The 14,868-nt window shown below is 37.1% G+C and overlaps 3 protein-coding genes across 3 annotated transcripts in view; all 3 read right to left on the bottom strand.

Moving 5' to 3' along the window:
• Positions 1-7,114: 7,114 nt before the first annotated feature.
• Positions 7,115-14,407, bottom strand: LOC122799782 (protocadherin gamma-A4-like). The gene is made up of 2 exons (XM_044069076.1): positions 11,488-14,407; positions 7,115-7,283 (listed from the first exon to the last, which is right to left on the bottom strand). The coding sequence occupies exons 1-2, from the start codon at positions 13,900-13,902 to the stop codon at positions 7,266-7,268; spliced, it is 2,433 nt and encodes an 810-aa protein (XP_043925011.1). The 5' UTR covers positions 13,903-14,407; the 3' UTR covers positions 7,115-7,265.
• The window catches only part of LOC122799780 (protocadherin gamma-A4-like), a 639,989-nt gene continuing 632,235 nt past the window's right edge, over positions 7,115-14,868 (bottom strand). Inside the window, exon 2 of the mRNA XM_044069074.1 lies at positions 7,115-7,283. Within this exon, the coding sequence (XP_043925009.1) occupies positions 7,266-7,283 (18 nt within the window). The 3' untranslated portion in view covers positions 7,115-7,265. The remainder of the gene's footprint in view (positions 7,284-14,868) is intronic.
• Positions 7,115-14,868, bottom strand: part of LOC122799784 (protocadherin gamma-A4-like) — a 211,714-nt gene continuing 203,960 nt past the window's right edge. Inside the window, exon 2 of the mRNA XM_044069078.1 lies at positions 7,115-7,283. The gene's annotated coding sequence lies outside the window, so the exon portion shown is untranslated. The remainder of the gene's footprint in view (positions 7,284-14,868) is intronic.

Below are 14,868 nucleotides of genomic sequence, written 5' to 3'. Positions count from 1 at the left end.
CCCAAATCTCTGACAAGTTCTGATACCTTTGATAAGTGTAAGCATGGGCCTGGGAGATGAACCATTTACAGGTTACCTGTGCCCATTAGAGACATAGGTGCCAAACCAGGGATGAATTTCCAGTTTCCAATCCAATTGTCCAAGTTGCACTTGAATTGGGTTAGGAAGGAACTCTGCTTCACATGGATGGGGAGCCTGTTCCATAGATGGGGTAGTCTCTGGGATACATACCTATCTCTCCAGCAGGTCATATTTATATCACAGGCAAGGTGTAAGTCTTTAGAACTGGTAATTCTGGTGCTGTTTGTTTTGTGGATATGCAGGAGGTCCATCAAAGTGGGGTCTGACAATGCCCTGTATGCCAGGCATATATATCCCCTCAAAAGCCTGTAGGAGACAGAATACAGGGATGGGGCCTTGAAGGTATCTGCATAGGACATATTACTTACACCATGTATTTTTATAGTGAGGAACCTCTGGAGGTGTTCCAATTGTTGGATATGCCTGGTTAGGTACATGCTGGGGCATTGTACTCAATAATAGGTCTCATGAATGCCGAATAGAGTGGAAGAATGACTTCCTTGGACTTAGATGCTATACCTTTGTTTATAAGTTGTGCAACACGGAATGATTTCTCACCACTGTAGACACATGATGATCCAAGGCTAGATTACTATCTATGTATGTCCCTAAGTCCCTTACTACTGAGCCAACTATAAGGAATGTGTTGTCAATATGATAGTTACCAGGGATGGATGACTTTCCAAAGGATACTATTATACATTTTTTGGCATTTAGTTTTAGTCCATGGCTCTGACAACAGCTGTTTGTCTGTGTCAGCCCCTCCTGGAAAACATTTCTGTCAATGTGAGATTCAATGACAGCTCCTAATTTGCAACCATCTGCAAATTTAGTCAGCCAGAGACCACTGACATTGGCTTTGACTTCTGAGAAGTAAATGCCAAAAAGGAGCAGTCCAAGGACTGATTCCTGAGGGACTCCACTTGTGAGTGCCCTCCATGTAGAGGTAGACTCCCCACTTCTACTTAAACAAATGAACACAGTAATTATGATTGCTCAGAGATTCATGCAATATAACAGAAGTAAATAGCCTATATTACTGTGCAGCTAAACTGATAACAGATAAAGTCTTACCTCAGAAATACAAAGTAGTCACACCTCTCAACCTCTTAGAGCAGGAAATCTGGACAAAGCCATAAATAAAAATGGGACAAAGGCCCAAAAATAGGAACAATTTTTAAAACTTGCTCTTACAAACTTAGAAATTGCATTTTTTTCGTTTGTGTTTTGTGGACTGTTTCCCAGTTGTTGGTCATTAAACTTTGAAATATGACAGAATAACAGGCTTTGTATTAGCATGAATTTTCTGAACGGCATGAAGTCTGAAACTCAACTGTCTATCATTATTTTCTAACTTCAGTCTTTTATGATTTGCCATTAATTTGCCAAAAAAACCCACAATGTTATGAAAAGCAGACCAAAAATATGAGGCGAAAATCTGTACAGTTGAGAGGTAAGAGGGTAGTCAGGGAAAGGAAGGGGAGAAGTCAAATGCCATCATGGAAGTATTGAGTAGAGAAAACTATAAAGCAATTAAGACAAAAAGTGTCACTGTTGGAAGAAAATAGAAGAGGGAACAGATCACAAAAACACTCAGAAAGATAGAAGTGGTAAAAGCAATGTGCAGTATCAGAACAGATCAGGATCTATTGTGCACTATTGCAAACAATAAACTAAAAATATCAGCATAGACAGAAAAACTTAGAAAATATGCAGATAAATATAAAAGAAAAGTACAAAAATGAGCAATTTATTGATGACCCCCAAAGAAAGTTTTATAGAGAATTGGGAAACAAGGCAAAAGGAATTGAAACACCACCAAAAAAAGAAGAAATAGCTATATTATATTTTGGAGAAATATCTATGAAGATCCTATGGAGCATAACAAAGATGTTAAATGGATAGAAAAAGTAAAAGAAAGAATAAGAAGGTCAAATGTACAGGATATGAAATGGGATGAAGTAACAGCCAGAGAGATTGAAAACAAATTTAAGAAAAGTTCCTAGTTGGAAAATCCCAGGCCCAGAAGCAGTACCAAACTTCTGGCTAAAAAGATTAACATCTTTACTTGAAAATTTAGCTATGAGTAAGAACTATTTATATGTACACCCTGAACAGACACCATACAGGTTAACAACAGGAAAAACAATAGTTTTACTTAAGAGTGAACCTGCAAGCTTTCCTAAAAAATATAGATCAATAACTTGCTTTCCAACAACGTATAGACTATACACTGGAATTGATGCTGACAGCGTTTATAACCATTTAGAAGAAAACTCAATTATGGCAACAGAACACAAGGGTAGAAAAGAAAGTCATAAAAAATAAAAGAGCATGTGTTGTTAAACAAAATCATAATGGAGAAAAGTAACAAGGGAAAAAATCTAAGAATGGCATGGATAGACTGCAAAAAAGCATTTGACAGTATCCCACATTTATGGATAAAAGATTGCTTAAAATGTTTAAGATATACTCAACACTGATCAATTACATTACAGCAACCACAGAACAGAGGCAAACCACTTTGCAGTTAAGTAATGATAAAAGACAAATTGTTATTCCAGGGATACAAATTAAAAGGGGGATATTTCAGGGTGACACTCTGTCACCCCTACTCTTTTCTCCTGCCCTTAACCCATTAAGATGTCTACTTAACAGATTAGGTCATGCCCCAGAGTATAGCAAAGTGTAAAAACTTCTCATCTTCTTTTTCTGGATGATTTAAAACTGTATAGTTCATCTGATGAGAAACTGAAAGCATAACTGCAAATGGTCAACATTTTTCAGATGATATAAGAATGTCTTTTGGTCTTCATAAATGTGCAAAAGCAACCTTTAAAGCTGGAAAGCTGCAGCACCAATAAAACATTAGCCTGGGACCAGAATGTGATGTAAGAGAACTTGAGGAAGAGGGAGTATATAAATATCTTGGAACCGATGAAGGATCAACAATAAAACATGAACAAATGAAAATAAAACTTAGTAAAGAATATTTTAGAAGACTAAAATTAACATTGAAAACAGCACTGACATCTAGGAATAAAGTCCAACCAGTTTGCTCTTCCTGTCCTAATATACAGTTTTGGAGTGATTGACTGGCCCCCTAAAGGTGTTGGATCAGTTGGACAGGAAATCAAGAAGTGTGCTTCATGCTTAGCAAATGATTTATAAAAATTAGTGTATGTCAAGACTATATATTCCCCATTGTTTAGGAGGTATGGGCCTCCTCAAAACTGATTACATGTATAGGTCTGCAATCATAGGACTGCATACATACCTGCTGATCTCACAAAGCCCAAACATGGTGAAAGTTTTAAAACACAAGGTGAATAAGTCTAAGACAACTTCCCTGCTTAGTTTAGCAGAAGCATATCAGCATCAAGCAGGAATGGAAATTAAACCAGAAGTAGATAAAAACTAGGCAGCAACTGAATGTGCTATAAAACAAAAGAAAGAATATAAGGTGAAGGGTCAGATGAGAAGGCAGAAAATGTGGAAAATGCATAAATATAGTTCCAAGTATAGAAAACTCTTGGAACAATCTCATGCTGATCAGAATCAAATGCAGAAATGGTTAAAGAGAGGTGAATTTAAACCAAAAGTTGAAAAGTTAATATTGGCGGCCCAAGCTAGTGGATTACATGCATGTTGGTTTACAAGGTCCATTGAACATATGGGAGAAACAGACAAATGTAGGTTCTGTAAAATAGAATTGGAAACAGCTGCACATCTTGTTTCTGGTTGTGATATACTAATCACAGAAGTATTGTATACTGAAAGGCATAATGATGTGGCAAGACTGTTACATTGGGGATTGTACAAACATTATAATACTGAAGTAGTTGAAAAACACTGAAAACATGAGCCACAAAGCATTACAGAAAAAGAAGTTTATATCACACACGATCTCCCATCAACAACAGTTCAAAAAATAGATACAAGAAAACTAGATATAGTAGCCCATGAAAAGAAGACAAAAGTAGCATTGGTCATTGAAATTGCTTCACCCAGTGACTACAGTGTCTTATGTACTGAGAGACACCAAGTCATAAAATACCAGGATTTGCAGGCAGAAATGAGGGCAATGTGGAAGAAGGATACCCGGACAGTTCCAGTAGTAGGAGCAACAGGTCTTATAAAAAAGAATTTACGATTGTACTTAGATATGTTACTGATACATGTAACTCCATATGTATTGCAGAAGAAGTCATAACTGGGTACATTTTGATGGCTGTGAAGAGAACTTTTAGCTAACATCAAAGATTGAAACAATACTAATTTCATGAACTTTAATCATACTTTGACTTAGGAATGGGGCCCATTCCTGTCATAGTATTAGAAACCCTAAAGACTTAGAGAAATTAAAAAAGGAGATACAGTACAAGGTGAAGAAATCTAGCTACCTTTGATTCTTTGTTCAACTTTTCTCAAACAAATACCAGACTTCATCAGAATAACAAAGCAGTTATTTGTGACTCATTAAATATAAAAGACAAATATCACATAATATATCTAAAACCAAATCAAATGGTTCCACCAAAATTAATAAAACATATACGGACATCTGTTATGTAATAAATAAGCACCATACATTTTAGTACCATCAGGTTAACTGGAACAAAAAGAGATTTCATTGGGGAAAATATAACTCTAAAATAAGACCTCAAGCTACATTTGAGTGTATAAAATTTGAATCAGAAAATGCCTAACAGTTCATTAACCAGACGTGTTTTCATGCAGTGCAAATAAGAGCTCATTGTCTCCCTTAATCTTACTTAGGGCCTCTGAAGCTGTTAAAATATAGGAAGGGGTCTGATTTCTAAAACCCTACCACATGTCTCTCCTGACCTGTAATTCTATAATTCACCTGGAGTGATCCAATGGATATAGACCTCTAATTCTAGTAATGGTGTTAATGAGCTTTTGGCACCATTAATTTTAATGTGTCATTGAACTCCATTAGTTCTGCTGAGCCCCATGACTGTGGTCATTCTTCTAAGGGGTCTGGTTCTATTAATTCCATAGAGTTGCTGAATTATGGTAATGGTCCAGTGGTTATACTCATTATTGCTGAAGGGTTTTAGCCAGCATGTGCAATGTCAGCTAAAACCCACTGATGCATAATTTACAGAGTGGAAATGAACACCAAAACATGGGCCTAACCCATGCAAAACCTATTTCTGAGATTTTATGAGTTGCAGTTTGATAGATTTTCATTGATATTGCAAGTGTTGACCAAAACTGTGCTTAAAGTTTGCTGCTATAATCTTTCAGTCACTTTTGATCCTTCTTTGTGTACTGTGGTTCCATTAATTTTCCTTCCACCAAACTCTACTTATCTTGTTGAAGCCATTGTCTTACATGCAGTGGATCTTTAATTCTTTAAGCTTTTGGGGGCTCATAGACTTTGTTAATTTCATTGGACCTTTTTGACTCTGTGAAGCCTATTACGGTTCTGACTGACCCTACTTAATCTTGCTAGGCTACTACTGATTTCATTAATCCTGATAAAGTCCCTGAATGTGTTACTTTTGTGAGGTTTGTGTAAATCATTTTTGTTTTTAATCTCCACTTCACTGTCCTCAGGTCTCTATCTGCTCATGACTGATCATTTATTCCCTGTACATTTAAAAGAGCAGCATTACACGATTGAGATATCTTTCTCCAGCCACTCTAGCAATCTCCCCCATAGGAAAAAACATGGTCTTGGTCCTTCACAAGTGTACATGTTTCTGCATACAGACAAATGACAGCTTGTCATTTTTAAGGATGTTCTGACAGCAACACATCCCTCTTCCTTCTCCAGAAAAGGTCAGCTGACATTAACTCACCTCTCTGTATTAGTGAATCTTTCAACATACAGGCTACTGACTAAACTAATGACAACACAAGCAGTGAAAATGGCCACCATAATGCATTACATATGGCTAGTAGTTGATTGCTATTCCTGTTGGGGTCTCCCCTCTCTCTATTAGTCTTTCTATAGGCACCATAATTCAAAACGCAGTTGTTAAACTCTTCATGACATACCACATAACTGTGACATAATTCATCTTAATTAATTACCTGCATTAAAATAAATGGGAATAGAGTCTTCTTCTCGTCAGGTGTAATGCTGAAGTTTAGTGCACAGGAAATTATAATTATCTTGGCTATAGGAATCGGATATTTATTTTGTAAGGTATGATAAGCTATAGTTCTGAACTTTGGTTAGCCTGACACAGATGTCACTATGTGGTACTGAATGGGATTCTGAAACTTTCTAATCTGGAGGTCAAACCATAATAATTTTACCCATGGTCCTGAAACAGACATAATTCAGAAACATATTTCAGAAGGAATTTCACCCACGGTATTGACAGAAACAAATTTCAATAATGCAGTACTGACAGAAATGAGATTCAGAAACAGATCTATTCATTAGTTGCTAAGGACTCTTTGCACTGCATGGTGAAATGAAGAGATCAGTGAATACCCATTCATTCCAATAGTATAATGATTGTCACGAGATAAAGGAAGTTACACTCAGGCCAGAATTTAAGCAAACACTCAAGAGCTAATTGATAGACATGGATGTATATCTTGTAAATACTTCATGGCTGTAGCCTAGGTTAACTTTGCATAGAGCTACAATGCATATGATTTGCTGTATCTTTCATTAAAGGCAAATGCAGGTGTCAGTGCGCAACAATACATTAGTAGGAATGAAACAAAGTGGATGCAGTCTCATGTGTGGTGATCAAGTGAGACAGTTCCAATGCAAACAGCAATCCTACCAACTCACTGATATTACTGTTTTGCATACTTATAGGTTCATAGGTTAGAACTAGGCTAACTGCCCTTGTGAGCCATTTCAAGCCTAGCCAATTACCCCTTGTGAGAATCAAATCCTGCACCTCGCATCTGTAAAGCAAACACCTTAGCCATTATGCCATCCTCCCACGCCCAATATGCACTGTAGTATATCATTTTAACTGTATGACAAAAAATATGTAAAGCAGTAATTTTTTATTCATAGGAACAGAACAGTAGGTAAAATACTTTAACTTTATTTGACTAGAAAATGAAATAAGAATATTTACTGAATGGTTGTCACAATGTGCATAAATCATTCATTCAGTCGGTCATTTTCTGATACCCACTTCTTATTTGGGGATTCTAGCATAATGAACTGGTTTTCAAGATTAACAAGAGCAAGGTTCCTGCAATCACAATAAAAACGGAAATTAAGAATTAGCTATAGATAACACAAAAGTTAGTGTACTCATATTCTACATTTTGATCAAATTCTAGACATGCTTACTTTCAGTGTGACTATAATACTCATGATAAAAATTAACCATCAGCTCATGATCCTCTGTCCATTTATGTTTCTGTATACCATTCATGTACTTCAAAATGTATTTGAAACTATTGTGTCAGTTAAGGACATCTGTGTTTAATTACACTTGGAGCAATGCTTCATAAATTAAGATTCAGATGTAGGATTGTTGTTTATTCAAACAAAAGTAATCTTAGAGAACATCACTTCCGTAGGCAATCCTCCTTTGGAACTCCAAGCTTTAAATGTTCAGTTTTTAAGCAAGCCTAACTTGGAGAAAAGCATTTTGTTAAACTGTAACAATTTTAGACTGACAAGGCTGCCCCCCCCCAAAAAAAAAAAAAAAAAAACTCCTTCATTTATTTTCAGTGACAACTGTCAAGAAATAATAAAGATAAGACACATGGTCAATGAATGTTTCGACTAACAGTGAGTTCTTGCTATCACATATAAGGCTCATTTTCCTAATGGCTGTTTAGTATTAATATGCAAAAGTATATTTTGGTACAGAAACATCATATGGATTGCATTTAAATGTTAATACAAAATGACCAAAAGAATTGCTGCTAAATGCAAACACTGAGCCATACAGAGTATTTTACAGTAATTTAGAACACTTTATTACTTTTCATTCTGCCCACTGATCTGCCTGTTGGTTCAGTGGCTGAAGATGACCAATTGTTCTTCATTTCCTTGGAACTGTCTTATACTCCCATACTCCTTTTAGAATTTTACCTCTGCAGAAACCACTATATCCTTATGCCTTTTTGTTTTCACTTATTAAACTAGACTGTAACTTCAGATGTGACATGTATCTGCTAGAAAAGTGTTAGACTGCAACAGATTAAATGATCAAGACACAATTCTTGCTTTCTCTTGGTTTTATGATAGCACCATTACTACACATTATACATCAAATATACATTTTCCTTTATCGACATATAAATAGCAATAGTCATTGTATAACCATAAATTTGAAATCTCAGCTTTGTCTCACATTTATACAGTGGATATAAAAAGTGTACACACCCCTGTTAAAATGCCAGTTTTTTGTGATATCAAAAAAATTAGACCACAATAAATAGTTTCAAAACTTTTGTCACCTTTAATGTGGCCTATAACCTGTACAAGCCAATTAAAACACAAACAAATCTGTTAGGGAAAAAAATATAAAAAATAGAAAATATATAATAAGCTGGTTGCATAAGTGTGCACACCCTTAAACTAATACTTTGTTGAAGCACCTTTTGATTTAACTACAGCATTCAGTCTTCTTTGGTAGGAGTCTATCAGCATGGCACATCTTAACTTGGCAATATTTGCCCACTCTTCCTTGCAAAAGCACTCCAAATCTGTCAGATTGCAAGGGCATCTCTTGTGCACAGCACTCTTTAGGTCACCTCACATATTTTCTATTGGATTTAGGTCTGGGCTCTGGCTGAGCCATTCCAAAACTTTCATTTTCTTCTGGTGAAGCCATTCTTTTGTTGATTTGGATGTATACTTGGGGTCATTGTCATGTTGAAAGGTGAAATTCCTCTTTATCTTCAGCGTTCTAGCAGACTCCTGAAGGTTTGGGCCAAAAAGTGACTAGTATTTGGAACTGTTCATTATTCCCTCCACCTTGACTAAAGACCCAGTTCCAGCTGAAGGAAAGAAACCCAAAAGCATGATACTGCCACCACCATGCTTCACTGTGGGGATGGTATTCTTTTGGTGATGCGAAGTGTTGTTTTTGCGCCAAACGTACCTTTTCGAATTGTGGCCAAAAAGTTCAACCTTGGTGTCATCAGACCATAACACATTTTCCCACATGCTTTTGGGAGGCTTGATGTATTTTTTTGCAAATTTTAGCTGGGCCTGTATGTTTTTCTGTGTAAGAAAAGGCTTCCATCTTGCAACCCTACCCTATAGTCCAGACATATGGAGAATATGGGAGATTGTTGTCACATGTAGTACACAACCAGTACTTGCCAGATAGTCCTCCAACTCCTTCAGTGTTGCTGTAGGCCTATTGGCAGCCTCCCTGACCAGTTTTCATCTTGTATTTTCATCAATGTTGGAGGGACATCAAGTTCTTTGCAATGTCACTGTTGTCCCATATTTTCTCCACTTTTTGATGACTGTCTTCACTGTGTTCCATGCTATATCCAATGCTATGGAAATGTTTTTGTACCCTTCTCCTAACTGACACCATTCAAAATGAGATCCCTTTGATGCTTTGTAAGCTTTCTGTGAACCATGGCTTTTGTTGCAGCTGGCAACTGAGTAAATGTCAGGAAAATCATACTTGGATACCTGAACTTTATTTATGGTTAATCAGAGTCTCTTTAAGTGATAGCAGGTGTGTGTCCAAGAAGACTAAACGCTGTAATTAAATCAAAAGGTGCTTTAACAAAGTATTAGTTTAAGGGTGTGCACACTTATGCAACCAGCTTATTTTTTATATTTTTCCCCTTACAGATTTGTTTGTTTTTCAATTGAATTGTGCAGGTTATAAGTTACATTAAAGGTGGGAAAAGTTTTGAAATGTTTTATTGTGGTCTAATTTTTTTATATCACAAAACCTGGCATTTTAACAAGGGTGCATAGACATTTTACACCCACTGTACATGTTCATATGCTTATGTCAGCATGGAACATATTTAATTGCTGGGCAACAAAGGAATGATCATTCTGTCAAAAGAAAAAATTGAACAAGATATCATCCAGCAGAGATTAGCATTGTCACCTCACAGCAAGAGGTTCCCTGATTCGATTCTCAGCTGGGATGCCTTTGGTGTGGAGCTTTCATGTTCTCCCTGTGTTTGTGTGGGTTTCCTCCTGGTGCTCCAGTTTCCTCTTACATTTCAAAGATATGCAGTAATTGGATTGTCCACTCTAAATTGGCCATAGGTGTGAGTGTGCATGTAAGTGTGTAGTGTGGAAGAAGTACCGTGGCAGAGATAACTACCTGGTGGTGTAAACCTTGGGTCTAGATAATTGTCACTGGTGAAGTGACCCCCTGTACAAAATGGAAAAAAGGAGTTATGGATGGATGGATGTGTTAGACTGAGGGTGTTCATCCAGCAGAAACTGTAGGTATGTTAACACTGCAGCATTTCCAATACAAGGTGATAGACAAGCACTTTAATTTGGTGCTGTTAGTTTCATTGCTGACTTTCCTTTCCCCATTCCCATTAAAATATAGAAGCATGCTTTTCTCAAATCCTGCCTCCACTAATCCAAAATATATTTGAATATTAAAATGATGTTTTAAATGAATAATATTTCAAAACGTGCTGTTAATGGGTCAATACTATAAGCAGCAGTTTGTTCAGTTATACACATATTCTGACCAATGTAACTGGTAATGTTCAGAGGCCAATAAATATCGTAATGTGAAAATACAGTGTGTGACTGGCCATACTTAATAATATATCTCGTATGACACACAATAAAGTCATCAGATTTTCTTTCTCTTTATCTGTTGTCATTGAAAGATAAGCTCTAAAGTGTTGTTCATATTGAAATTAGAGTCACTGCAAATATGTTATCTCAATAGGTATGTGTCCATTGTCTACATCTGCATTAAATGTACTTACAAATTTCAAATTGCTGTTCATAATTGTCGATGTGGATCAATTCACTCAGCCAGTGAATAGCTAAAAGAATGAATAGAAAAATGCTGTGGACCTAGACAGAATCTTACAATGTCACTGGTAATACATTTTGTGTGATGCAGTACCAAACTAAATGGGTAAGAGATAATTTATTATGCTCTTAGTCAATTAATTGCATTCCAGAAAAAAAAATAAACACAAAAATGTTCATTACCCATTTTAAAACAAATAATGAAGGATGAAGTATGAGGTGTCTATTGATTGTTTGCTGACATTGCACCCACATTCCATAAAACAAGTTTATATTACATTGATGCACAATTTCAAATGCCAGAGCCAGCTAGAAATTTGTATATAAAGTATGACTAGGTTGGAAATTAGAAACACAACTTAAAAGCAAACAAGATATAAAGGCACAGTTTTAACAGGAAAGACTTAGCTGTGACATGTTACAGTGAGTACTCATTTAATAAAGGTTCTCACCTGGGAGACAGCATTACTGTCTGCATAAAGAGCATCATTTGGATACAGCTCTAATCTGTTAGTGCCAGTAGCTATTTTACCTGCCATTGTATCTGTTAGGAGAGGCCTCATAAACTGAAACTCAGTCCTACCAGGATTAGAAGTTAAGCAAACCTCATGGATGTAAGGTGTATGGCCAAGTCCTTTAGATTGTACTTCTTCATAGTTTGAAGGCTGAAAGTTGTAGTCTACAAATGATGTCTGAAGCAAAGATGACTGTCTCCATCTCTGGACTTTGATGATAACTATAATTACAATGAAACAAAGAAACAAAGCAGACACAGAAATTACAGATATCACCAAATATAGGGTTATATTTGAGTCTTGGTCTCTATTTTCTGAAGAGCTGCTGGTATCCAAAAGAGATTGAGGTATGCTATCTGCTATAAATACAGTGACAGTGGCTGTGGAGGAATGGGGTGGCTGTCCATTGTCTTTCACTAGAATAAAAAGAGTTTGTTTAGATGGTTCTTTTGCTAGAACTGAACCGGATGTCCTAATTTCGCCAGTGTGATATCCTACTTTGAAAAGGTTGGCATCTGTCGCTCTTAATAGCTGATAAGAAAGCCAAGCATTCTGTCCAGAGTCAGCATCCACTGCTACCACTTTAGTCACAAGATAATTTGTTTCTGCTAGAGGGGGCACTACCTCAATGCCTGTAGAAGTTTCATCACTTGGCAATGGGTATAAGATTTTAGGAATATTGTCATTCTCATCTTGAATAAAGATGTTTACCGTGACGTTGGTACTGAGTGATGGTGAACCACCATCAACCGCTTTAACCATGACCTGAAAGTCCCTGAATGCCTCATAATCAAAGGAACGCAAAGCATAAATGTTACCATTGTCTGGGTTAATAGATACACAAGATGAGATTAAAGAGTACCCTGCATGACTTGGTGCAATGGAATAAGTAATATGAGCATTTTGGCTCCAGTCAGCGTCTTTTGCCTCGACAGTATGGATTACGTATCCTACTGGATTATTTTCAGTTACATATGCATGATATTCTCCCTTAGAAAACAGAGGTGGGTTGTCGTTTATATCAGAAATCCGAAGGTAGAGGATTTTGAGAGTTGAAAGAGGTGGAGAGCCTTTATCAACAGCTATAATTGTTATATTGTACTCAGGGACCTCTTCTCTGTCGAGGGAACCATTTAACTCCAATGTATAGTAATTTTTGAATGATGGCAATAGTTTAAATGGAACATATTCTTGCACATTACAGACAACTTCTCCATTTTCACTGGAATCCAGATCAACAACGTTTACAAACGCAATAATGATGCCAGGTAATGAATCTTCTGAAAGTTCACTAACAACAGGGGAAATCGTTATCTGAGGTGCGTTATCGTTCTGATCAACAATTTCAACAAACACCTCACAGAGTGCAGTCAGTCCGCCACCATCTTTAGCCTCAACAGTTATTTCAAACCGTTCTGCTTCCTCAAAGTCAGGAACCCCATCTAAGATTATGTCCCCAGTAACAGGGTGCAATTTAAACAAAGAACGTGCTGTGTCTGTTATTTTTTTAAAAGTGTACCTTACCTCTCCGTGTGATCCTCCATCACCGTCAGTGGCACTTACTTTAACAACCAATGTACCTTTGGGCATATTTTCTTTCAGATTAGACCTGTAGACTTTTTGACTAAATACTGGTATGTTATCATTCACGTCCACAACGTTGATCTGTATTTGCGCAGTACCAGATCTCTTAGGAACCCCTTGATCTTTTATTGTAAGGACCAAGGAATGTTCATTTATTTTCTCATGATCCAAAGTCTTATTTAGAACAAGCTCTATGTACTGGCTGCTTCCACTACCCATTACAAGTAAATTAAAATATTCAGTTGGTTTCAACTCATAATGAAGAGCTGCATTTGTTCCAGTGTCGGTGTCTTCCGCTTGCCCAAGAGGGAAACGGGCTCCTGGATATGTCAGCTCACTGATGCTTAATTTAATTTCATCAGGAAGGAACACCGGGGGATTGTCATTGATGTCCTGAATTTCAACCTCTCCTGCAAATACCTGCAATGGATTTTCAGCAACAGCCTCAAATGCCAAGAGACATACAGGCATTTTTCCACATATGTGCTCCCTGTCTATTCTTTCTGTTACGTAAAGGTCCCCGGTGTCCAAATTAACACTGAAGAAACGATTCTTGGCCGTTGCGGTAACACGGAACCGGCGAGGTATTACATCTTCCAGAGGTATGCCCACATCGGTTGCAATATGCCCAACAAAAGAGCCTCTTTCTACTTCTTCCGGAATCGAGTAGTGTATTATTCCCGAGGATAAGCATTGAAGTGAATAAAATGAGAATACAAATAAGTACTGACCAACACGCCACCAGCCATACCTGATTGCGCTGTCCATCTCGACACAAATAATTCAAATAAACAGAAAACACAGCCCTCCGGGTTTAAAGGAAAGTTTGTAAGTCTGTACGAGCCGAGTGACTGCCGTGCAATACTGCCCACGGTTATTGCATTCTGACAGTCGGACTTAAGGGTCTGATTGAGCACAAAAACAATTGTGGAGGGGAAATACTTGACCTGCTGTCATACAGCGACCCACAGTGTGTAAAATAAAAAATGCACCACAGATTTCTTTTATATGAAAATGTAGGGCATTGTGCTTTGGGATGTAGCCACAGATTTTCGTTTTGTACTCAAAAAATCTACTGACAATCATTAGCGGACCGGAGTACCGCTGTGGCGACCCCTAACCGGGAAAAGCCGAAAAGATAAACTCACTAGTCATGTATTGTTGCCCCACTCCACGGTGAAAATGTATACATTTCTTCAAACGCTGCCCATTAGATAATGAAGAAATGGATCTTTTTTCAGTTGTAACCCTTTACAGCAATTAACATATAAATACGCTTATAGGCAAGTTACATAATTTCTCCAAATATTTTGGGTTTATAATACAATGACGGGAATGAAATTAATATTGTTCCATTCTTTGATGTTTGCCAAAACTGCTCTTGGCAACACACACAATGTGCCCAGAAGTGAATCCTGCAATTCATAGGGAGTTGCACGTGTTGGTAGCATATTTAGGTATGGCTGTATATTATTTTTATTGGATTCATTGCTTCCACTACTACTGGAACTGTCTGTGTAACTTTCTTCCACATTGTTCTTTCTGTCTGCAAATCCTGATATTTTATGACTTTGTCTCTGTATGTAGCACGTAGTAGCAATTTCAGTGATCATTGCTACGTTTGCCTTTTTTCATGGGCTAGTGTATCTGGGTTTCTCACATCTGTTTTTCCAACTGTTGATATTAGGCAATGCTATATGACATATCCTCTTCAGATGTATCCTGCATTATCTG

This window comes from Protopterus annectens, chromosome 4.part0, assembly GCF_019279795.1.
Source record: "Protopterus annectens isolate FY-2018-M chromosome 4.part0, PAN1.0, whole genome shotgun sequence".
Lineage (NCBI taxonomy): Eukaryota > Metazoa > Chordata > Ceratodontiformes > Protopteridae > Protopterus > Protopterus annectens.
This window is presented reverse-complemented; position numbering and strand designations above follow the sequence as displayed.